A 26707-nucleotide genomic window follows, 5' to 3' on the forward strand; every position below is an offset into this window, starting at 1 on the left:
GTACCTTCTATATCGAGTCTACGACCATACCCCCCAAGATCTCATAATTCTGCATCACAATTGTCTGTGTGCTTCACTGTCTGTCTTACTAGCAATTTGCCTTTTTTAAAGCACATGTAGTACCTTAGTCACATACACCTCTGCTGCACCTGGTTTAGCGCCTGATACATCGAAGATTCTCAATAAATATTTATTGAATAAATTTAAACAAAGACATAATTAAGCCCTTCAAGAAGGGCTGATATCATGATTTAAGCAGTCATAGTGGACATGTTCAGGTTTCTATTCGTTTAAAATCCTTTTACTGTCTAGTACACATTCAGATCTTCCATTATGAACAGTAATGACTAGACATCACACGAGTGAGGATACTATCAGACAAAAACATTAATAGCAAACATCTATTTGACATTTAATATGTGCCTAGTCACTGTGCACAGAATTGTGTGTGAATTATCTCATTTAAATCTCAAGCAATTATATGATAAACATTCTCTTTTGCAGATGGGGAAACTGGGGCTCAGCCACATTCATTAAAAATTAATGGCTCCAAGATTTCCACCCAGCACCCATGTCTTAACTGACTCCAGAGCCTGATATCTTAAACCCTCACAGTGCTTCCTTGCATTATACTATAACAACTCTTATTTGAATTTATATAAGAAAAACTTGACACATGCAAGACTGGAACTCAGATTTCTGTTCCCCAAGTTTGTTACTCTTTTCCTCTGTTTCGTCACTGAACTTTGTGCCTAAGTGAGTCTCTGAACCTGAACCTTCCAGAACAGAGTATTTACAGACTAAGCAGCTCTGAAGAGAGGGTCTGAGCATCCTTACTACATAGACTATATGTGGAATTTTCAAGCAAATAATTTAGATTTTAACTATTCATTTATTCATCCATTTAACATACATTTATTTAGAACTTGCTGTGTGACAGCCACTATGCTGAGTGCTGGTAAACAGGAGGCACTTGCATTCTTCTGGGGGATGCAGACACAAAGAAACAAACAAACATAAACAAAACCAAAAATCCTATTATTTTAGATAGCAGTAAACCAGTATGATAAAATAACAGCTCTGTGGTGTGGAGAGGGGGCACAGTGGGTGTCTACTTTAGACAGCCATAGAAAGCCTTTCTAAGGAAGGGACACATGAGCTGAGACCTGAAATAACGAGAAACCAGCCCTCTTAAGATCAGAGGGCGGAGCTTTCCGGCTGAGTTAACATCATGCAAAGGCCCTGAGGCCTGAAAAAAAGCACTCAGCATGTTCAGGGAACACGAAGAATGGTGCATGGTTGGAGCATACTGAGCAGGGTGGAGAGTGGATAGAATTAAGGTTAAAAGAGAGTCAGGGGCCAGGACATGGAGGCCATAGAGAAATTACCAGATTTTACTTCCTGTGCAGTGAGAAGCTGTTAGAGAATTGTATGCAAAAGAGTGATTTATGTTTTTAAGAAGATTGCTTAGCTGCTATGTGGAAAATGGACTTTCAGAAAACAAGAGCGAAAACTGGAAATCCAATCAGAATACTACTGCAATAGTTCAGTTGGGAAATGATGGCGGGTTAAACTAGGGAGTAACAGCAGAGAAGGAGAGAAATGGATTCAGGATATAGTTTGCTGGTAAAGCTGCCAGAACCTGCTCATTCCTTAAATGTGGGAGATAGTGGAAGAGAAAATCAAGGATGACACATAGGTTTCTGACATAGCAGCTGAGTGTATGGGAATGCCCTTTACTGAAGTGGTTTTACTACACAGGTTTGCAAGGGAAAAATCAAGAATACGATTTTAAGCATTATTAAGCATTAATATTAAGCATATTTTAAGCATTACTATTTTAAGTTATGTACTTGTAAAACCAAATACATAACTTCTCCCTTGGCAATGGGAAGAATTATTTGTTTTGTGCTTTTTTGGCCATCTGTCTATCATAACATTCATCTGGAATATTCAAATATGTCGGCTTGCCTTCCCTACCTCGCTCACATTACGATCAAGGAAAGATCATCATTTTCATTTGACTTTATACTGCGCTTCAGCACAGTGCTTGCCACATGGCAAATGTTAAATTAATATGTTGGATTGAGCTACATTATATTAAATAAAACTGAAAATTCTTATCAGCTTACAGAGAAAAGTAGGTAAGGTACTAGCTCTGTCAAAAGCTATCAGTGCTATCTCTCCAGACTGACAGATGAAGAAACTTTCAAAAGATATGCTCCAGTGGCATTTTGTAAGAAATCACTTAAAAATACAGCCCCTCTGGCTTCTACCCAAATGCACTTATGCCAGAATATCTGTTCAGTGGTATTATCTGTTTTGGTCTATCAAGTCACAGATGTAATTACATATTGACTTTGATATACTGTGACATAGCCAGGGACAGACGTCACACAGAACTGCCTCTTCAAAAAATAAGAAATAAACATTCAGGAGCATGAGCACTCCAGAATCATCATGTACACTTAAAACTGGCAACAACTCTGCCTTTTCCCTGGCTTTTAGATTTGTCTTGATTTGTCTGGTATATCTTCATAGAGATGACAAATGTTTTGTATTAAAATATTTTATCACAAAGTTAGCAGACTAAGGATCTCATTCTTCAGCCATTAATGCCCACTCATTCTTAATTTCCATGAGCATTGCATGGTGAAAATTCATGTCTTTTCCATTAACACTGGAGTACATAAAATGGACACTCAAACTGTGTTACTAAGCAGAAAATAGGTGATTTAATTAGCTGTTTTCTGAAGGTGAGAGAAAAAGGGAAATATAAATCAAGGAGAGATTGCAAAATAAAGAAGACATTCTTGTTAAAATCTATTCTGTGACAGTAAAATCAATGAAATTCTCTCTCTTCAAGATATGGGATTTGGTGACTGTATATTAGACTGATAAGTGCAAGGCGAGTATAGAATTTTTACAATCATTTTGATCATTGAAGCACACTCAAAATTTCACATCATCTGCCTGCCTCAGAAAAGGAAAAAAAAAAAAAAAAAAAAAAAGCAAGGCAAAGGAGTTTGAAGCCTGAGCTGAACTAATTGCTAGACTTGTCATTTCCCTTGCTAAGAGCACATGTAGCCAGGATAACTGTATTTCCCCAATATTCAGCTTGTTTCCTGGGCATTTCAGCTAAGCAGTCTAGACTATGATTCCTTATTTGTAGCCCAAGAGGCCATGGTGAGTCATAAAAGGTGAATAGTGAACCTTGGCTCAGTTCCTGATACAAATGAGGTGTGATGAGTTCCATGTCTGTTCACTGACCATTTGCCACTCACCCCAGTCCTGCAAAACCCTGGGGCTCCCTGTTTGCTTTTCCCCAGCTCTTCACATGGCTCACTCCTTCCTACATCTCAAATGATGGCTCCAATGTGGGGCCAGGAGGTAAGGACACAAGCCATGAGGATCCTGGAGCCAAGTAGTCCAGGCAGAGTTCAGCCTCACCATTTATTAGCCATGTGGCTTTGGATGTGTCAGTTTAACCTCATTGTACTTGGTTTCTCATCAGTCAGATAAGGGTAACAGCATCTACCTCAGATAGTTATTTTGTATGTTGTAATTGAAAGTGCTTTGAACAGTGACAGAAGTATACCATCAATAACTTTCTTACCTAAAATATGATCAACAAATTATATTTTTAAAAGACAGATTACAATAGTGTATAGACCTTATTATTATTCTTTTTTAAAATAGTGTATAGTGACAGAGAAAGGTGGAATAATACTCTCCAAAGTGACTAATGATGTTAAACTCTAAAGTGTTTAACTTTTAGTGGTAAAGTTTGATTTTTTTTTCTTTTTGCTTGTCATTATTTTTCTCACTTTTCTAAAACATAGAGTTTTCAAATTTTTAGAACATTGTTTGATAAAGGGGTTATACCCAGATTATTGGACCTAATAGGCACTTAGAGATCACCCAGTTTTATATCTTTATTTTTTGAGAAACAAGGGAACTGAAGACCAGAGAATTCAGATAAGAAAAGTGGTGTCAGAACAGATTCCTGGTCCTTGGCCATCATACTATTTCACTGAGGTTCAGAAAAGGCTGTTTGGGCTTTAGATTTATACATTTGCTTCATTTCTTTTGCTTCATAATGTTTGAGAATTTTATAGTGAGAATTATTTCAAATGACTGTTATTTTGCAGTATTCACTTCTGGGACACATAAAAATATGAGTTGTTAGACATATGTGAGAAAAATTTTTATCAGAGTTTATAGTTATTTATCCAGATATTTTAAAATCTGCTTTGAGAAGATAACTGATTCGAGAAGGTACACCTGTTGCTTAGGAATCATGAGAGGGAAAAATTATAATTGGGAAGAGTATATCATGGTTATTATTACTACAGGTACTAAAGTAGTCCATTGATCCTTTTTAGCCCAGCTCTTGGTTATAAATAGTGCTGAGCCTGCTATGTTATATGCTTCCTGCACAGATCTCAAAGAGTTATCCCTAAATTTCCACAAACAAAGGTAACAGACCACTCATATAGCATAACTACTAGAGAAATAGTAGTCTTCGATGATAATCATATTGGCTCTTTCTTCTGTCTTTAGGCACTTATATGGCTGTCTCGAAAATAGCTTAACATGAAAAGAATTCGCAGAGATTAGGACAGTCTTGAGAAAATGAGATAATGTCTGTTACACTGTTTATGCACATTACATTACATACACAGGTACATAATGTAGCATGAAAAATCATTGTTTAGCCTTTGCCTTTTTTTTCTGTTTTTCTGGAGACTGGTTGGGGACTGGTTTGGTAGGTTTTAAAAAAATTTTTTTTGCTTATTAGAACAAAAATAAATGTTTTTTGCTTATTAGAACAAAGATAAATGTGTCTGTCTGATAGGTCCATGCATTGCACAGTGATTGTTAAATATTTTTGAATATTAACCCTAATTGGAACTCCACATAGAAGAGATGCTACAAAACAAGGAACAATAAGATTATCGTATCTTAGAGTTTCAAACTCCCTCTTTCTCTGTACTCTCTCTCTCTCTTTCCCTTTCTCTCCTGCATTTCTATATTTACATAGATTGTTAAGCATATACATTTTGGATATAGGTATGCATATACAAACCAGATATATTGTCTTTGGAGGTTAAAATGTAAAGTTAACTTTTTAAAATGTTTATTATACTTCAATATAAAATTAAATGTTTAAAATGTTTATGTATATTCTCAAATATAACTGAAATAACTGACCATGTTTTCCCAAGTCCTCACTCATTTTCCACAGCCTAATTTAGCCATGAAAACAGTGAATAACAGCAACTTTGAAGTATTTAATCTTCTCATCTTAAATCAAACTTTCACCCAGTAGGAAAAAGCCAAAATGATGACCTCAGCATCCTTCAGTTTCATGACTTTTAGTCATGTCCAGGACTAAAAGTCAAGAGGGAAAGTAAAGGGATTCTGGGGTATAGTCCCAGACGTACCCGCGGCCCTCATAAGACAAATCATACCATTTCTTTGGTCCTTAGTCTTCTCAGCTATAAAAAAAAGGTGATTTATAATAAGTTCTATCTAAAGTTTCTTCTTGTTGTCTTCAAGGATTCCAGTCACAACTTTCTAGCCTACTTAACTCCAATCTCAACATTTGCCCAAATCAGATAATATCAGGTTTAACAGACAGATGCTGTTCATTGGATCAGATTTCTTACCAATGCTGACAACTGATCCCTGCAGAAAACTAGGTGCATTCAGTCTTTCAGTCCACAGCATGCCATTTTGTGAGCCTTCACCTCAATGACCATTACACCTCCTAGTGGCTCAGAAGACTACATTCCCCACAAACTTAAAAATTTAAGACCAAAGAAGCCTTTTAAAATAGAAAGGAAAAAACTCAAAGATTCTGAAATAATATTATTGCAGCATCATGCATCCTCCATTATGATCCTGACAACTGGTAACTGTAAACTTTCCTAATATTGCTCCATGCTACATTAGATCCTCAACTGGGCATCAACAACCACTATTTTTCTTCATGAAAAGACAGCTTTATTTGCAGGCCACTTAATTAACCTAGTGGGTTTTTGAACCCAGTCGTTTAGGAGATCTCTTCTAGATTGGAGACGTGATCTGCAACCCTTTATTGATGACCTGGCATTTAGACAGGCAACAGGTAGAGATATGCCTTCCACTTAGACATAATTTTATATTATTTAAGATCTAGAGTTTATACCAAAACACTGCTTTATTTTACTCTCACTTCTAATTGCAACCTTTGTATGGTTTTGTCACAGCAATCATGTCTTGTTTTTAATTCTCTAACAACATCGCAGTTGAGGATCTGTGGGCGTAAAACATGTTTTATGAGGAGAACATCTAAATGACTAAAGGATGTGAGATATTTTGCTAAACTGCCATTGCTAATCTGATTTAATAACATCTTAATGGCTCTGGATGTGTTGAAGGTTTGACAAGCTTAGGAACTTGGCAGTCAGCTTTAGACCTCTAGCATAGCCGATTCCATTTCAGGTCCATGGGGGCTAAAGGTCTTGGATGGCCATTTGGCTACTCAGTTAGGAAGCATCTGTTAAGTGCTCATTGTGTGTGGCACTCTGTGAAATAAAAAGACATGATTTCAGCCCATGGGAATTAGAGAATTCCAAGTTAATGAAGGGTCTAAAGTTTCATTCTTTATTGGAATTATTGAATTGAGTTCTGAATAATACATTTATAGAGGGACTTAAAATGAAAGAGGGAAGGAGAAGTGTTTAACCCAGAATTGAGTTGACTTGGGGCATTCTTTTGATCATGCATTTAACCAACAAATCTTCATTCAGTATCTGTTCTCTACTTGGCTCTAGAGATGCAAAAGTCTTTCTCTGCCCTCATGGATTATAGCCTGGCTGAGAAGCCTAATTGCAGTTAGAGGCAGGAGTGGGGCCATACTCAGGGGAGAGTAGAGAATTAAAGCATATTCACTTAAGTTTCAATTTTGGTAAGCACTACCATGGAGCAGTGAAGGGTACAGTGGAATCAGGTGTATAATCACAGCTTAAAGGTGAAGAAAACTGGCCTGATCTTGGGAATCAACCCAGGCTTCCATGAAGAGTCAGACAATCTAAGAGAAAATAAATAATTCCAGGCAGTGGGCACATTATTTGCTTTAAATAGGAATCAGCAAACTCTTTCCCGCGGGCCAATCTTGCCTGTGGCCTGTTTCTGTAAATAATTTTTCTATAGAAATGTTGGGTATTCTTGGCTACTTCCTAGATTCTCTATCATTTTTGCTGTTATAGTAAGTTGTGTCTTATCCATTTGTTTTTGTTTGTTTGTTTGTTTTTTGAGATAGAGTCTCCTTCTGTCGCCCAGGCTGGAATGCAGTGGTGCAGTTTTGGCTTACTGCAACCTCTGCCTCCCAGGTTCAAGCAATTCTCCTGCCCCAGCCTCCCGAGTAGCCAAGATTATAGGCATGTACTATCATACCCGGCTAATTATTGTATTTTTAGTAGATACAGGGACTCACCATGTTGGCCAGGCTGGTCTCGAACTTCTGATCTCAAGTGATCCTCCAATCTCGGCTTCCCAAAGTGCTGGGATTACAGATGTGAGGTACCACACCCTGACAGTTGTATCTTATCTTTAATCACATTATCTAATTAGCTGTTGCCTATATATGGAAGGTACCGTTATTCTTGTGATTCAGTATTTGGCAAGCTTGCTAAAATTTCTTGTAGTTCTAATAATTTGTCTGTTGATTCTATTGATTCTCTCAAACTTTGCTATCGTCTCCATTTCCTCTAAGCCAAGGATCAGCCAACTAGCATTTATTGGCCCACCACCTATTTTTGTAAATAAAGTTTTATTGGCACACAGCCATTCCCGTTTGTTTACCTTTTGGCCATGGCTGCTTTCCAGCTACAATGGCAGAGTTGAGTAGTAACAGGACTGTATAGCCCACAAAGCCTAGATAAAATTCTTATTATCTGACTTTTTACAGAAAAACTCTGTTAATCCTTGACAAAATGATATCATTAAATATCTGAAGACGGTCCATTAAAATACTTGTTATTTGTGGCTCCGAAGACTTGAACTGGGACCAACATGTACAGAGATAGTGTTTAGTTCAATACAACATGGATAACTTTTTAGTAGGAAGAGTATAGGAGTACTTCCTTCAAGGAAGGTAAAAGTTGGCTTAAAAGATGACATTATAACTAATTGCCCAAACCGGAAACTATTAGCTCATTACTTCAGGAATTCAGGAAAACCAGGACCGTCCAGTGCAGGCAGAGGTATTTGGCCTCTCTGCCTGTAAATGAGACAGTCTCTTGGAAAAGGTTATCTCTGCATTTTCAATATTGAAAAGGAAGGAAGGTGGTGCAGGTTTGATTAAAGTCAAATCATAAGATTTATTTTCATCTCTCACAGGTCTGTGAGGATACCTTAAAACCTTGACTATAAGAGGTGATGTACAACCTTGAGATACCTTGCCTCTCCTCTTCAGCAGTGGGGAGGTTCTTGTCTCAACAGTTGTTGCCTCAAACTCTGGGAATTCACCTACTGGATGGTGGTGGTGGTGGTAGAGATAACTTGGACAGTCCACTAGAATCTGTATGTCTCCTTCAACCCAAGGGGAAACATGCCTTTTTTCAAAAGCGCAAAATGGTAAACACAGTCAAGTGAATTTGTATGACTAATCAGATATTTCCAAATATTTTTAGGTTAGTGATACATACATCATATGACTTGTTTCCCAAGAAAGTCAATGTGGAAACTTTTCATAAAACAATTTTTGCCTTTTTTTTTCAGTAGAAAATCCCACTCTGTGGAAGTTAGTAAATGTTCCTTCTGTAGTTAAATTTAGTAAGCACAGATTCCAGCTAAGGCAGGTGTTGGCAAAAATCTTATGGCACGCAACTCTGCAAACTGGTCTCCTTCTGCCAACAGAGTGCTCTGCAAATTGTAATTAAACAAGCACGATGTGTTGCTGATTTCTCTTTCATATTCTCTAAATTGCCAGTTGTTTTGTTAAATTCTGCATTCTTACAGACATCAGCATCAACTTTAATAATTACCCAGGTTTTGAAAGGGATACAGTTGCCACAAGTTCTTCTACAGAGTCCAGACTCTGGATGGACTTTGTCCCTCAATTTGGGTCTCCATTGCTAGTACTCTCCCAATGACTAGCCCTTAGGATATGTTTATTAATGTTAGGTGGAGCTTCTTGCTTTTGCTCATAGTTGGGAAAGTTGTTCTCAAAGTGTATTCTTCAGACCAGCAGCATCAAAATCACCTGGGACTTCTTAAAATTGCAAATTCATAGGCTACATCTCAACCCATTAAATCAGAAACTCAAGCCTTTCAGTTGATTTAAAGTTTGAGAACCATTGCTTTAGGAAAAATACTTAAGAACTGCCCACCATGTCTTCCTCATGAAATCACCTCTTTTGGTTATTCAATAAACAATTAGTTATTGCCTGCATATGCCCCATTACTAAGCCATGTGCTAAAAAAGAGTAGCCTATGAATGTCATGATTATAAGGATCAGATCTGTGTTATCCACAGTGTGCCCCCATTTCTAGGCACAGCACGTGGCTTATGATTGGTGTCAAATGAATATTTACTTATTTAATTTATTGGAATATTAATACAACTAAGCCCCTGTCTTCTGAAGACTTTGATGTATGGAATTTCAAGTGCTGTAACCTTCATTGCTATTACTGTATCTCTCTTAATCCAAAGAACATAAAACATTGGCAATGAATTTTAATGAATTAAGACATTTTTGCTTTATGCATAAAATTATGTTAGGTGTTTTTATTTAGAATTGAAAGCAAGAGTTGTCTTTATAGGCAAATCATATATTTCATATAGCAGAGAAGTATGGCTGAGGTTGTATATCTTGGTTGAACCAGACTAAATTATATGTGTTCCTTACTTCTACTTTGCCTTGGTTATATAGATCTGGGTAGGCCTTTACATCTTCCCACCTTTTTTAATAGTTTGAAGATGAAAAGGAGGTTCTGGAGCAATTCCATCAATGTTCGCAGTCTTTTAGCCTAATCATTATGTAAATCACCAGAGCAGCTGTGCACCAATTAATTGCGAAAGTGTACAGGTGGTCAGCAGAATGACTTGAAAAACGCACTCCTGTTTTAAGGGGCCTTTCGTTTCTTAAAAAACAAAAAAGGCAACAGCTTTTAAATTTAATGCAGAAAGTAAACGCCAAAATGGTTAAAATAAAAAAATAGTAAAATAACAACATAGCCTGTGCCAGTTGTAACCAAATTAAATGGAACAGTTCACAGGTGTTCCAAAACAATGTTCATAATATAGTTGAAGAAAATTGCTTCTCTCGTTTTTATGACTTTAATACTAGGACAATCTTTATATACAATGAAAAATTTTTAAACAGCAGTGAAATGATGCCATTTTATCTCTGATCCTTCTCTTTATGTACTGTACTACTGCTATATATACAGATTAATCTCTTATTACTGATGACTCTGTTATTCACACTCCTATAGCCATAAATATGGATCACTGTGTATCAACTCAGAAATCACTCTGTGTGACTAGATAAACAATGTATACAGATCATTTTAGTAAAGAATGATCTTAAGTTAGTGAACTTGTACTAGAAGCTACAATTATACTTCATAAATGACTTCTATGCCTGGAAAGAAGTATATGTTTGACTTAATGGCTATTATATATCACAGCATAAACACTGCATTCCTATATCTTTTCCTCCCTTCAACAAATCCTTACCCATCACATTTTTTCACATATTACTTGTATTGGGCTAAGATTTGTGAGGGATACAGAAAAAAATGAGAAGAATTTCTATCTCTAAAGCAGGTAAGAGGACAATAGAAGAGATGCTCTGTGTGTGTGTGTGTCTGTCTGTCTGTCTGTCTAGCTAGCTAGCTATAAAGATGATAGGAAACAGCATTGCTATTTAAGAGGTACCCTGAAATTTATATGTAAAATGTTTTATGTCAGTAGTTGCTTACTGAACACCTACAAGTGAAGAGCCTGCAATGGAAGTTAGGAATACAGCTATGAAAAAGACAAACACATTATTTGGTGTTATATGTTTTGCCATCTAAATGGAAGGCAGACACTAAACACATAATAAATGAGAATTATAAATTGTGATAAGTAACATGACGGAAGCAAGACAGTAGTAGAGAATAACTCTTACTTTGTATGGGCATGAAAATATGCCCAGACAAAGACTTGCATGTAAACGTTCATGGAAGTATTATTGGTAATAGCTAAAAGTGGAAGCCACCCAAATGCCCATCAACTGGTGTTATGGTTGAATTTTGTCCCTCAAATAGATATGGTGAAGTCCTAACACCCAGTGCCTCTGAATGTGACCTTAGTTAGAAATAGAGTCAGCATAGATGTAATCAGCAAAGATAAGGTCGTGGTAGGGTAAGATGGACCCTAAATCAAATATTACTGGTGTCCTTCTAAGAACACAATGGGAAGAAACACATACACAGAGAGAATGTCACGTGACAACAGAGGCAAAGATGGAGTGATGTGACTATAAGCCAATGAATGCCAAGGATTGACAGCTACCACCAGAAGGTAGGAAAGATTCTTCCTAGAGTCTCAAAGGGAGCATGGCCCTGTCAACACCTGTATTTATGACTTCTGTCCTCTAGAACTATAAGAGAATAAATTTATTTTGCTTAGGGCCACTGAGTCTGTAATGCTTTGTTAAGGCAACTCTAGGAAACTAATACAACCAGCGAATGGAGAAGGAAAATGTGGTATATCCATACAGTGGAATATTATTCTGCAATAAAAAGGAACAAACTACTGGTACATGCTACAACATGGATGAATCTTGAAAACACTATGCTCAGTGAAAGAGGCCAGGCACAAAAGACCGCATATTGCACAATTTAATTTATATGAAATATTCAGAAAAAAGCAAATGTATAGAGACAGAAAGAAGTTAGAGGTTTCCCAGGACTGAGACTGGGAATGGGGATTAATTGTGAATGGGCATGAGGCATCTCACTGGGGTGATGGAAATGTTCTGAAACTAGATTGTGGTGATAGTGGCATGACTCAGCAAATTTGCTAAAAGCCATTGGATTGCGCACTTAAAATTCGTGAACTTTTTAGTATGTAAATTATACCTTAAAAACTTGTTTTTCAAAAAATTATCAATGGAAACAGACAAAGGTAGAAGTTTTTATAATTTGAGTCATTTAAAGACCACTGTTGGCTAGAGAGTAGGGCCTACAGAGGAGAGGGGAAGGCAGTAAGTAGGCAAAGGATTCTGGGAGAGCAGATGTTCAGTTTGGGCCTAAATAGGCAGGATTTTAGGACATGGAGATAACAGTTCAGGGATCTGGGACATTGCGTCTTCTGCAGGGCCAATGATATTTTAGTTCTTTCAAACAAGGCCGTGTGACATATATTTGCTCCTTGGTGTAATTTTCATGACCGGATTAGATAAACACAATTTTATATGTGATATTTATAGACAGAGAGAGGCTGGGAAAAAAACCTGATGACTTCTAAGACCTCCTTGGCCCTTGTATTTTAACCTTATTGTCTCATCTCCCTGCAACACATCATACACTGCAGTGCAGGCTGTCTTGATTCCCTGGGAAGACGAAAGACCTCTTTCTCTCAAGGCAATTCTTTCTTTAATTAACACTGCTCTCAGAGTATACAGCCATATACACAGCACTAAAAGGTGTTAACTTGCTCACTGCGCTCAAAGTCATACTACTGATATTTATGGGATGATGATTCAACTGTACGGGCTGTTTGTTAGCAAGTTCAGCAGCTGTGTGTGAATATTGTTGTTAGTATGCACTGAGTCTTTACCAGGCCAGCTTTGTGCAGATGCTCAAAGAAAGGCAAGCCCAGACTCAGGGGCAAGAGAACTCAGACAGCAGAGGCTGGCCAAAAAAGGAGGAATGATTTTGTGACTGAACGTGTCAAGCTTGGGTGTAATGTATTTTAACTTACTTTTGTAGTGTTATTCATTTCATGGTGAGAGGCCGTTGTAAGATATTAAGATGAGGAGTCAGGGGCCTGGGTTTCAACACTGACTGGTTTTCTGTGGGACTAAAGACAAACCATTTAACTTGTGAGATTACAGCCTTGCTTGTAAAAGAAAGGGATAGATTAGAATTGTAATTTTAACCTATGGAGGGATAAGTGTCCCTTCAAGAATAGGTTGCTAACCATGGATACTCTCCTTAGAAAAGTGTGCATCAAGTAGGAAAATAATACCAAGATTAAGGTCGCTGAACCAAATGATATCAAAGGTCCCTTCCAAATCCAATACTCCTTGTCATTCCAGGAAAGGAAGAAAAATGAAAACAACAACAAGAAGAACAATTATGTTCAAGTTTGCACTTTTAACAATGTACCTCACAGCAAACTTAGCTAGACTGTATGTCATCAGACACTCAGGGTTGATTCTGTTTTTCACAGTTTGAGGAGATCCTCTTGATGCTTCTCAAACTCTGAAATGGCTGATGAAAAGGGTCACCTCAGTGGAGTGCAGTGGCTTATGCCTGTAATCCCAGCACTTTGGGAGGCCGAGGCAGACAGATCACCTGAGGTCAGGAATTCAAGACGAGCCTGGCCAACATGGTGAAACCTCAAAGGTTCAGTCTCTTTTTCCTCTGACTATGGGAAGCCTAAAGGAAAGATGAAATGGAGAGCCCTATCTTTTTGTAGTAAGCTAAGTAATTCCAAACTCTTTACGGGCACAGTTGAATCAAATATCATAAAAAATGACCAGAAATGGAATAAGAATAAATGTATTAGAACCATTAGAGCAGTGGCAAATGGAGTCAAGAATATATTGATAAGAAATAATTGATAAGGCCAGGAGTGGTGACTCATGCCTGTAATGCCAGCAATTTAGGAGGCCAAGGCAGTTGGATCACTTGAGGCCAGGAGTTGGAGACCAGCCTGGCCAACATGGTGAAACCTCATCTCTACTAAAAATACAAAAAAATTAGCTTGGCCTGGTGGTGCAGAACTGTAGTCCCAGCTACTCGGGGAGGCTGAAGTAGGAGAATCGCTTGAACCTGGGAAGCAGAGATTGCAGTGAACCAGGATCCTGCCACCGCACTCTAGCCTGGGTGACAGAGTGAGACTTCGTCTCAAAAAAAAAAGAAAAGAAAGAAAGAACTGATAAGTATTTCATTACAAAGCATGGACTTAGTTTGTTAGACTGTGTTACCTTGGGCATAATTGTACAGTCATTTTCCAGGATATAGGAAAAGTGGGAGAATATGACCCTCTAAATAAGTTTGCCATTGGCAAGATAGGTATAACTTAAGTGTTTTCTACAGTTGTATCTTGTTATTCTTTTCTCACAGGTCCAAAATGTAATAAAAATACAGGCATTTGATGTTACATTGAATATACTAATTTATGATTCATTTATATTGGCCTTGGAAATGAAAGTAAAAGTTGTGGCCACAGAATGGTTACTCAGAAAAATTGTTTTGTTATATAGACATAATTAAGCATGCAAGTATTTTAAGTACTTTTATTAATAAATGTTACAAATTTTTCTGCATTATGCTTCCAAAGAGATAATTTAATTTTCCTGATGACTAGCACTGTATCCCCTTCTCCTTTTTTTTCCTTAAGACTACCTTAAAACAATACTTTCGAGGGGCAAAGTTGTATGCATGGAGAGTTTAATCCAGGTAGATGATGTGGTTCTGCAATACAAATTTTTCTGTAGCAGTAACTGGGAGAAGAGCCACAATTCATGACTGCTAGAGATAGGACCTGCTTTAAATGAAGGAATTAATTGTGCACATAATGATGTGTATGAGCATTCTACATTAACTGAAAAATGAGTTTTACATTTTATACATTTTAAAAGAATCTCCAAGACTTAGCTCCTTTATTTATTCACAGGAGTGATGGGTGAATATGAGCCCAAAATAGAAGTGCAGTTCCCAGAAACAGTTCCAATTGCAAAAGGAGCAACGGTGAAGCTGGAATGCTTTGCTCTAGGAAAGTAAGTTCTGGTTTGCATTCCTTCTTATCCTCGCTTCAGCTTGAGCAGGTATAGAGTTTTTCTTGCACTGTTCACAGTGATGGTTTCTGAGGTGACTGAAAAGCAGGTGAAGCCTTTCTCTTTGTAATTCTGTGTATGCATCTTGGATTCTGCACCCCACCATGGAGAGAGGACATGTAATGGTGCAAGAAGGATTAGGCTGCCACAACTGACATGGCCACAAAGGAGAAGAGAATGGGCAATTCTGAAAAAGTATTTTGTTATATTATTATGACCTGTAATGTGCATGCTGTCTAACCCAGAATGACAGGAAAACAGTGGCCTCCATTTGAGGTACAGTTAAGCTGACTATTTGGAAAAATATGGATTTTCATTTTGGCCCCAGTTTATAGAGGATGCATCAGACTTTTCTTGAATTTCTTTTTAAACTGTCAGTCTCTTCTCTCTACTTTGGATTTCCTTCTGGTCTGGCTAGAGATAGGTAAGACGTGTTATTCTCTAAGAGAGTCTGTTTTGCAAAGTTGTCCGAAAATTGTTTCAGTGTGGACTTTCTTGAGAAAAGCCTACTTAGAAACTAGTTAGCTTTTCCATGGAGAATATATCAGAGGGCATAAAGAACATGAAATGCACATCGGTTGGGATTTTTATTTGCCAGTAACCAGCAATAAAGATTTGGCATAAACAGTGTAAACTATTATCTGAAGTGAGAATTTTGATATCTTCTGTGGATTTCAATGATCCATGTCAGTCTTTACGCCGAGCCCCATCTATCTGACAAACCCATTACTAACTCTCTTTTTCCTGTGCCCACATGTTCACTAAGGCAACAATACTTTTTCTTTTTTTCTTTTTTTTTTTTTTTTTTTTTTGGTAGAGGCAGGATCTGGGTATGTTGTCCAGGCTAGTCTTGGACTCCTGGATGAGTTATCCTCCCAACTTTGCTTGTCAAAGTGCTGGGATTGTAGGCCCAAGCCAGGGAGCCAGGCAACACTAACTCTACCAATCCTTATATCAGCGTGTAATCTATTTTCTTAGGATTTTTGTGTTTTGTGTTTTCCAGCAATCATAGAAAAGGTTCCTTTTTTCATTTTATTGTCAGTTCTAATAGAAAGGTTGTTTTGGTTTCCATGTGTTTTCAAGTCAGGACAGATAAGCTACAGTAGTATCTTTACTTTGGTACAGTACAATACATTTTTTATGTCCTGAAAACTTATATTAAATAGATTATGACATAACTATAGGATTGAACATTCTACAGACATTAAAAGTCAACTTGCAAAACAACATTCAAGACATAGAAAATGCCCATGATTTATTGCTAAGAGAACAAAAGCAGATCGCTAACAGTATAATATGATTAGACTTTTTATTTTTATTTTAAAGTATTTATGCATGTATAAGCATTTTTATATATATGAAATTAAAGATGCGAGCAGGTAACTGGGTAGTCTAGATATACATTTGATGACACCTTGAAAAATCATCTGTGAAGAAAGAGCAGAATTCACATTGTTCACACTTCAAAGGGGGTTATGAATGAAACTCTATTCACACTGTTTGAATAGTGCTGGAATAAAAACAAAAAACCCAAATTGGCTTCTTCAGTCTACACAGAAATGTTTGGGTATGCACATCCAGCTGCTGAAACACATCCTCATTGCCCACTTAAAAGCAGAAAGACTACGTCTCAATATGGTTATTTTTAAAGGCATATATTAAGTGCATATCTCATCAGTATAAAGACACCGATTATGTACTTTTCATAGAGCCTTTCTGCATTTTGAGTTAGTGTCTGTCTAACGAACTCAAATTATTCTAAAACAAATATAGTGGAGTTGATGGCTTTAATGTTTTAAATACCATCTCAGGTTTCCCAGAGAAGATTAGCAAGTCTTTAGTCTAATTACTTCTCTGTGTGTGTTTTTGTGAAAAATAAATAAGTAAATAATTGTATCCCCTGCCAGGAAGCCACAATCTTAAAAGCTGTGGTTAGCTCACTAAACCATTGATTTGCAGATTCAATGAGGCCCTCTCTGCAATTTAAGATATGTTCTAACAGTTATGGCAGTAGGATGATAGATGCCTTGAGAGTACATAAAGATCTCACAGATGGCATCCTTCCTTTTCTCACTATTTTAAACAGTTTCCCCAACCCATCTTCCAAATGGACTGCTATGAGTTGGTAAGCTTCTCAATATATAAATGACAAGGAGAAAAACCATGTTGTCCAAAACAATGTACCTCGAGTGAACCTATCCTCTATGTCAGCAATAGGTTGTGTCTCCCAAATTTTATGAGCTCATTATTTCTACTATCATTTATTCATTATTTGGGTATTTCTCAAAGTAGGGCACTTGCATTGTTGGTACATAGATTTATGGAAATACATTGTTTCTCTTATGTCTCACACTTCTGGTATTTTGTTGGGGATGTTGAAAGGCTGGTGTCACTGAGACTGTCATCTGGAAGGCTTACAGCCTCTCCTTCCTGGCAGTCTCAAGGTATTCACTCTTCTCGTAGGACAGCTCAGGGCTGCCATGAGACAGAAAGCTGAAGCTGCCAGTTTCTTAACACCTGAGCTTTGATCCTACAACATCTCTTCTGTCTTATTTATTAGTCAAAGTGGTTAAAAAGAGCTACCAGGCTCAAGGGGAGGGGACATAGACCTCATCTCAATGGGAGGAATGTGAAAGAATTTGCAGCTATCTTTAATTTGCCACAAATGCACATGAACATTTTTATTTTCATATTTTTTATTTAGAAAAAAACGTGTATGAGTGAAACCTCATCTCTACTAAAAATACAAAAATTAGCTGGGCATGGTGGCAGGCGCCTGTAGTCCCAGCTACTTGGGAGGCTGAGGTGGGAGAATCACTTGAACCCAGGAGATGGAGGTTGCAGTGAGCCAAAACTGCACCACTGCACTCCAGCCTGGTGACAGAGCGATACTCTGTCTCAAAAAAAAAAAAAAAAAAAAAAAAGAAAACAAAAGAGAAAAAGGATGAGAAAACATATATGACATATAAAAATCTGTTTTTATTTCAATGATAATAGTGTTTAGGAACTAGATCACTTCCCCCCCCCCCCCCCACCCGAGACAAAGTCTCGCTCTGTCGCCCAGGCTGGAGTGCAGTAGTGCGATCTCGGCTCACTGCAACTTCCGCTTCCCGGGTTTAAGTGTTCAAGTGATCCTCCTGCCTTGGCCTCCTGAGTAGCTCAGATTACAGGCACCTGCCACCATGCCCAGCTAATTTTTTTGTATTTTAGTAGAGACAGGGTTTCACCATGTTGGCCAGGCTGGTTTCAAACTCCTGACCTCAAATGATCTGCCCACCTCGGCCTCCCAAAGTGCCAGGATTACAGGTGTGAGTCACTGTGCCCTGCCAGATCACTTTATTTAAAGTTAAGAAAAGTTATTTGATTTTAAGAACACTAAATAAATAATACTAGAGATGTGGATATGATTAAAATTGTAATGGAGATAGAGGAATGAATGAAATTTGCAAAACACTGCAAACTTATATGTGTAGAACCAAGAAGGAAGGGGTTTAGGTTCAAATAAAAGGTTCAGTTTTCTCTAGTTTGATTCACTCCTTTTTATTCTTGCTATCAGTCCGGTACCAACTATTATCTGGCGAAGAGCTGATGGAAAGCCGATAGCAAGGAAAGCCAGAAGACACAAGTCAAATGGAATTCTTGAGATCCCTAATTTTCAGCAGGAGGATGCCGGTTTATATGAATGTGTGGCTGAAAATTCCAGAGGGAAAAATGTAGCAAGGGGACAGCTAACTTTTTATGGTAAGTGTATGATTTCAGTTTATTGTTTGTAGTACTACAGAACTTCCTGATACTGAAATCATAAGCTGAGAGGCATTCAGGCATTTTAGGAGAGATTGTGCAGCACAGGATTATGTGAAACTCATGGTTTGCTCCATAATTAGCCCTGGTTGATTCTGGGTGTGGAGAGTGAGGGTGGGGGGCAAGGATGTTGATGGAGCAGAGAGGAAGACATTAGGCTGATGTGTTTGGAGGATGGATATTAGTGTGAACACAGTTGCAAAGAAGTCTGTTTTTTCTCTTTGCTCAAGCTGTAAACCTGACACAGGAAACATTTTATTATTCCTGCTCCTGATTTATCTTTTTTTAAAGCTCTGTGCTTTTCTTCATTAGAATTTTGATTTGAGGCTTGTGTTAATCTTTTGTAATTGCTCCTATTTGGTAGCAATTTAATGTGGTACCATGAACATTTCAAAATGCAAGCTGTCCAAATTTAGTTCTTATCAGAGTGGAATGTGACAAATCTCTCTCACCCCAAAGACATTTTATGTGCAGCTGCTCCTATTCCAATCAAATCATGAGCATTAATCCAAATAATATAAATGTAAAACCACTAGCCCATGGTCATTATTGAGACCATCTTGGAAACCCTGTTAGGATATTGATTTGAAATCTAGAAAAGGATTTCATTGGATAGGCATTTTGAAAGCAAACTGAGTTCTGCCAAATTGGAGCATGCCAGAATCCCATCTGTCTGGGATACAGAAAACAAATACTATAGGTTGATAATTATTTAAGAATGGTTTAAACAAACAACAATGCATATTAAAATAATGAGAGTAGTTCTAAAGCTTTAAATGTTCTTCTTTCTTGCAGTGATTGATCCCACAAAAGTCTATTTATTTCACTAATTCTTCTTATAAAGCATTTTGGTTTTAAGATATGACCAAAGTTCTAAGCCCTCCAGTAGAAAGAAGGGGACCCCTCATGGCTAAGGGGGAGGGGCCAAATTAGCATTGAAAAATGAGTTCTTGGCCATGATGGGAGGGTAATGTCAGACACATCTAGTTATACCCGCTCCCTCGCTAACAGCAATGAGCCTTTCTTTCCTAAGGGCTAAATACAATCTAGCCCTTTGAAAAGACTCCATCACTGATATCAACCACCCACCTGATGCTGCCCCTTATTTTTTGCCTGATAAAAGACCGCCAACACAGAATGGTTCTGTCATTCTAGGGAGGATGTGCTATGAGGGGTTTCATGTCCTCTGGTCTACCTTTTGACATCGCAGAGCCAAAACCTCCACCCTCAGATGCTAATACTGCCATTTTTCATACCCGAAACCCATGAAGGGTTGCACATGCAGATGGTTCTCCTTTCATAAATATCCATGACTTCTCCTATGACTTATTAAATTTGTATATTCATATATACATATGTATATATTTCATACACAGAACCCATGAAACTCAGTTGCACAAGCACATGTTTCTCCTTTCATAAATATCCATGACTCCTCCTGTAGCTTATCAAATATGTATATTAGGCCACTCCATTCAGCACAAATTCCTGTTTGTTCCCTTTGCTCCTCCTTCGAAGTGCCAGTTTACAGCTTCTGACCAAGGGAGGCTACACTTCCTAGCCTGTCAGAATGGCCACCAGGCAGGCTAATAAAGCTCTGTCTTCCAAAAAGAAAGAAAGAAATGCAAGGAAGGGAGGAAGGGAGGGAAAGGGAAAAGGAAAGGGAGGAAGGAAAAAAAGGAAAAACTATGGCCAAAGAATTCTGATCGATAATCACATAACATTTTTTAAAAGCTTGATTGGAAACTGGGCGGAGATTTCCACTATCAGCCAGCCTTCAATGACCTCCCCTAAGTGACTCCCAGCATTTTGGACTCACATTCCCCTGATGCAGCTTCTGGGGCGGGAGAACACACAGAGTGTAGAAAGTGTTAATACTTCACTTGATGAGCTGGGCAATAGCTATTTGAATAAATCTGCACTTCTCTTTCATCATTCGTCTATCTTCAAGAATATTAGAGGACTGACTCTACTCATGCCAGATGACAGACTTGATATTTAATCTTTGCTTTCCTCTTAAACTGTCATAGTTGGTATCTTATTTGATGGGTTGTAAAGCAAAAGACACCACAGTTAACTGACTGCAAAAATACAAGACTGTAAGTTACAGATTTATTCAGTGAGATGCTATGGCTGTGTATTTTTAACTGTTTAGGTCTCATTTTTCTCACCAATGTAATAATTATTTTTTCTATAGCAAATAGGGACAATCTGTAAATATTCAGGTAATTGGCCAACGTTTTCTCTTTTTTCTTAGTTGAATAGTCTCTTCAGTTCAGTGGTGGCTGCTCCTAAATGTTATTTGAGTAGCTTAACTAATTGAATAAAGTCATTTTAACTTTCATGATTTTCTGTTAAGTGAAATTCCTGTTCTCAGTATGTTAAACTGGTATGAAATTTTCTGTAGCCAGGGGTTGGTATACTGCTTTCCTGTGGGTTAGAGGTTTCCTGCACTGGAAATAGAGCACCCCAGGGTTACTGTTATGGAAAATCTACTTTGTCACTGGCTCCCAGCCCTGTGCAGGGAAATGTTTTTTTTCAGGGATCCTGCCCTGGAGATGAAAATCAGGTTCTAACAATGTTTCCTTTTTAAATGGAGTTATCTGCAGCCATGCATGGGAAAAAGAGCAGAATAAAATAAAATTTGCCTGCTTTCTGAAGATAACTCAGCCTTACTTCACTTGTCAACCATGCTTGGTATTAAAAACTGTCAGATCAGCTGACTTCCATAGCACTTGGCTATTGCATTTATGTTTATTATTTTGTTTTTCTTTATCTAGCATATCAGTGACAAAAATTATCTAATTGTTTTCATTGTCACAGTCACAGGAGAGCTTAATTATACATGAGCACTTGGCTGTCATCTTTTTTCCTCACACTTTTTTCTGGTCTGGGTCTTCCCAGTGCTGTGTTTGTAATATCCAGCTGCACAGGCCTCCTATTTAAATGAATTATTATAATTAAAATCACCATGTAGATCATAAAAGGCGAAAGAGTACCCCAGTCACTTATCCATGAACATTCTGTCTTTGTTGACAAGAATTTCTTACAACACTAAGGTGTGCTGCACTTAGGGATTATAAACCATGGGTTTGAGCTTAGAAACCTGCTTCTTTGGGTTCCAAGTTTATTGCATTCATCAGCTGTCCACTTCAGCAACCACAAGTGTGCTAACTCCTATTCAGGGTTGGTAAAATGGCCATTTTTTTCCTTCTTGCATTAAAAACATTTTACCTTCTTTCAAAAGCCTGCTGGGCATGATCATTGTTCCCGTTGTCTGAATAATGGAAGTCCTATTGCCCGTTGGTTTGTCCCTACTGTGGCCATGTCTTCAAGTTAGCCTGTGCTACTCATGTTTGGTATGTATGAAGAACTGAAGCAAGTTCAGGCATAGAACATTTTTACCCTACCCCATCTTCCCAATTTGTTTTTACTATAACCTGTACTTGGCTATTGTGGTCTAGTTTAATCTATTTTTCTCAGTCTTTTTTGGCATTAAAAAACTTCCTAAAAATAGATTGTATTTCAATGGTAAAATGCTATGGATCTTTGTTACTAAAGATAAACATTTTCCAAAATGACTTTAATATATTATTTACTTGTTTAACAGATTTTTTTTAATTGCCTACCATATGGGAGGCATTATTAGGCACTATGGTTGCAAGACAAAATCTCTGCCCTCAAGGACCTAATATTTTACTAGAAGTTAAGCGAAATGCACTATTAAGCAAATAAATTAACTAGGACATTTTATTTTCTGGTAAGAGTGATAAAGAAAATAATTAGGTTGACTGGCCAGGTGCAGTGGCTCACGCCTGTAATCCCAGCACTTTGGGAGGCCTAGGTGGGTGAGTCACTTGAGGCCAGGAATTCGAAACCAGCCCCGTTTCTACTAAAATATGAAAATTAGCTGGGTGTGGTGGTCGTGCATGCTGGTAGTCCCAGCTACTCGGGAGGCTGAGGCAGGAGAATCACTTGAACCCAGGAGGCGGAGGTTCCAGTGAGCCGAGGTTGTGCCACTCACTGCACTCCAGCCTGGGCAACAGAGCAAGACTCCATCTCGAATAAATAGTTAAATAATTAGATCGATATGATAGAAAGTAGCTGAGAGCAAGAGAAAGATTTCATAAGATGAGGTAGTCAGGAAAGACTTGTCTGAGAATGGCCCTCTGACCCAAAACCAAAAGGATGAAAATGAGCTAGGCTTTCAAGGGGAAGTGCATTCCTAGCAGAAGGTGAGGAAGTGCAAAGGCTCTGAGGCAGAAAACTACTTGACGTTCTTGATATGCAGCAGGGAAGTCAGTGTTAAGTAAATCGTAGTGAGCAAGGGGCAAAGGTTGGAACCTTAGGAAGGTGACAGACTGCAGTACTTTGTAAGCCAGGCACAGAGTTTGGGATTTATTCTCTGAGTATAGTGGGAAGCCATTACAGCCTTTCAAGGCAGGAGGGTGACTCGATTTTATTAATGTTTTTAAAAGACCACTCAGGTTGTTTTGTGGTGAATGGATGATTGGAAACCAAGAGTGAAAGCCAGACAACTAGTTAGGAGGCCATTGCCAATATCCAGGTGAGAGATATTGTTGATTAGGACGTAAGAGAGGAAGAGAAATGGAGAGACTTGAGATATATCTTGGAGTTAGAGCCAATAGGATATTCTCATTTCATTCCTACATCTGTCTAGTTTATAGATATGGAAATTGAGTCCCAAAGAGATTAAAGTAATTGATTTAAGTTTATACAGTAAAAAACAGAGCTAGATTTCAAATGCTGTGCTAGAGGTTCTGAAACTTCAGTGTGCATCAGAATAACTTGGAAGTCTTATTACAACACAGAATTCTGGGTCCCGTTCTATGTTCCCAGTGGGAACACACCAGATGGAGGCTTTGATTTGGTAAGTCCAGAGTAAGACCAATAATTTGCATTTCTAGTAAATTCCCAAGTAATGTTGATGCTGCTTGTCTGAGAACCACATGGTGAGAATACTGTATGTTTAGGCTGTCCCCCGATGGTATTGTGAAGCTGAAGTTTAAATTACATGCAAGAGAAGGTGTTCCTACTACTCTGGGAAGCTAACAGCTTACTGTCACATCAGGCATTGTAGCCAGTCTACACAAAGTAGAATGAGAGTGTTAAGGCAATTATCTTTGAAGAAAGGAAAGGGAAGTATAAAATGGATTCAATTCACTTGATAATTATTCATCTTTGCACTTCATTCTGTCTCTGTAGTCACTTCCTTTTTGCCCAAAAGACTGATAGAATTATAGTCATCATTTAGTAGAATGAAATGTGAACTAAAAGATCCTGATATTTAATATCTTTGTACAATTTCTTCTCTTTGTAACGGGTGTTGTGAGAGTAAAACCATTTTCATAATTAGGAAATGAGGAATCTAATATTTAAGCAGTAAACAAGGCTGTATTTCACAGAATCCAGTAATACTTAAGCTGGAAGTAACTGCTGGGGCTAGCCCTTTGGTTTTTATAATTAAAGCAAATAAGATCCAGAGATATAAAATAACTTATTCAAGGTAATGCAATGAATGGGAATCACAGCTAGAACTGCTTTTTTCTGCTATTCTACCTGTGTTACTTTTCCTGCCAATGCAACATTTTAATACAATAGGTAAGGTAAAAAAAAAATCCGTCAATCATCCAGATACTCTTTCTTGCATTTTCCATTACCAGTGTCACAAATGACAACATCTGGATGAACAACTGACTTTTTCACTTTCTATTTTCTAAGTTGGTCACCTGGTTATTGAGTCCAAAAAAACTCTTTTTTCCTTCTTCAAATTACATGTAAGACTAAATGTCTAGACCCTTTGTGCTACAGTCTTTTGCCTCTAAAGGCAAAACTGTAGACTTGATGACACTGCAAATGGTGTTTGAGTATCTCTAAGGTCATCAATAAATGAATACTGAAGCATCTTACAGCAGAGCATACTAATTCCCCATGGATGTGCTATGTATATGGGATCACAAGATAATATTCAGCCCCGCAAAGAGGCTTAAAGGGCAGAGAGACCAAAAATTGAACACAGTAGATAAGGTAATTTCACAATAGAGCAACAGTTTGCTTAGTTGTCCTAGACAGAACTGATATTGATACCCTGAATTCCCATGAGTGTCACTTAAGATAAAGTCAACAATTTTTTCTTTCTTTTTTTAATCTGGTAGTTCCAATAAAGTGTGTTGCTGCAGTTTTCAAGGGGTACACATTGAGGAAATGTTGTGAATAGTAGTCAGAGAAAATTAATATAGGAGTGGAGGCATAAAGTCCTCACCTAATGAGGAACTTTAAGCATGAAAGAGTCATATCAAGGACAATATATTGAAATGCAATTCAAGTCTCACTCTGTAGTCCCAGAGAAGGCAAAATGTCGCAGTTACATTTTTTTTTTATTCATCAATGAATATTGTTTAAATTTACTTATAGGAGGTTTTGCTTAAGTTGATTTATTTATCTAAAAGCTCCTCTGCTTATCTAAGCAGGAGTGTTCAAACTGTTGGTTTAAGCACTCCTTTTTACCCTGAAAAATTATTGGATAGCTCAAAGAGCTTTTGCTTATGTGAGCGATATCTACCCATATATGCCGTATTATTAATTTAAATGGAGAATTTAACTTAGAACTTAACTTACTTTAAAATGGCAAAAATACAACCAGTATACATTAGAAATAATTAACATACTATAAGAAAACTGACTATATTTTTCCAAACAAAAATATTTAATGAAAAGAGTGGCATGGTTTATATTATTGCAAATCTCTTTCATGTCTGTCTTAGTAGAATACAGGTGCATTCTCCTATATACTTCTGTATTCATTCTGTCATGATATTTTGTTTCGATTGAAGTATATGAAGAAAATATGGTCTGACACATGTGTAATTGGAAAGAGAGGACATAATGGACTCCCTTAAGGAAACTTGGGGACCTACAGTGGTTCTTAGATTGCACTTTAAGAAGGATACATTCAAAAGAATGCTCCCATTGTCATTTGCGATAGGGTTGGATATTTTTTGAGAGGCTCTGGAGAGAGAATGGATGTTGGAGCCAAGCAGGCCTGTGTACCATTGCTAACTGAGCCACTTTCTGAATCTGGGTGTTAATGTCTCTGGGTCTTATCTATAAAATGAGTGCAAGTCCACTTAATCTGAATATTATGAGGTTTAGAAATGATGTGTGTAAAGTGAAGCTGATTAGATATTTCATATATTAGTAGTTTCCATTACTGATTGCATTTCAGACTGAACTCAAGGTGTATAAGGGAAAGAGAAGAGGATGGATTCAGCTGAGTAAGAGCAGATTCAGGGAAACATTAGGTAGAGGCTTTGAAGATAAAAATAAAGAAATATAGAGAAATTAATCTATGTAAGGTTAGAGTCATAGCTTGATTGATCTGGGTATAATTGAGTAAATCAGGCCCAACAGCCTTTTTGAAAATGCACATATTGCTGATTTACATTTTTTTTTATTCTATAACTCATTCATAAAGTTCTGAACTGACTTCTTGGAGTGGGGGACAAAGACCCTTATTCACCAGGAGCTGTGGATTCACTGGGCATAGTTGGACAGAAAGTAAGAGATGTAAAACCAGATGGCAGAAGACTTCATTTTCATTTACGTATTTATTAATTTATTTTTGAGACAGAGTCTCGCTCTGTCGCCCAGGCTGGAGTACAGTGGTACGATCTCAGCTCACTGCAACCTCTGCCTCCCAGGCTCAAGTGATTCTCGCGCCTCAGCCTCCTGAGTAGCTGGGACTACAGACAGGCACCACCATGCCCGGCTAATTTTTGTATTTTTAGCAGAGACGGGGTTTTACCATGTTGACCAGGCTGGTTTCAAACTCCTGA

At 37.7% G+C, this 26707-nt stretch overlaps 1 protein-coding gene across 2 annotated transcripts in view; it reads left to right on the plus strand.

Moving 5' to 3' along the window:
* Window positions 1–26707, plus strand: part of CNTN4 (contactin 4) — a 975901-nt gene that overhangs the window by 775019 nt on the left and 174175 nt on the right. For both annotated transcript variants that reach the window (XM_028844377.2, XM_028844378.2), the window contains 2 exons: window positions 14891–14993; window positions 18607–18791. In XM_028844377.2, coding sequence (XP_028700210.2) covers window positions 14891–14993; window positions 18607–18791 — 288 coding nt within the window. The remainder of the gene's footprint in view (window positions 1–14890; window positions 14994–18606; window positions 18792–26707) is intronic.

This window comes from Macaca mulatta, chromosome 2 (assembly GCF_049350105.2).
Source record: "Macaca mulatta isolate MMU2019108-1 chromosome 2, T2T-MMU8v2.0, whole genome shotgun sequence".
NCBI lineage: Eukaryota > Metazoa > Chordata > Mammalia > Primates > Cercopithecidae > Macaca > Macaca mulatta.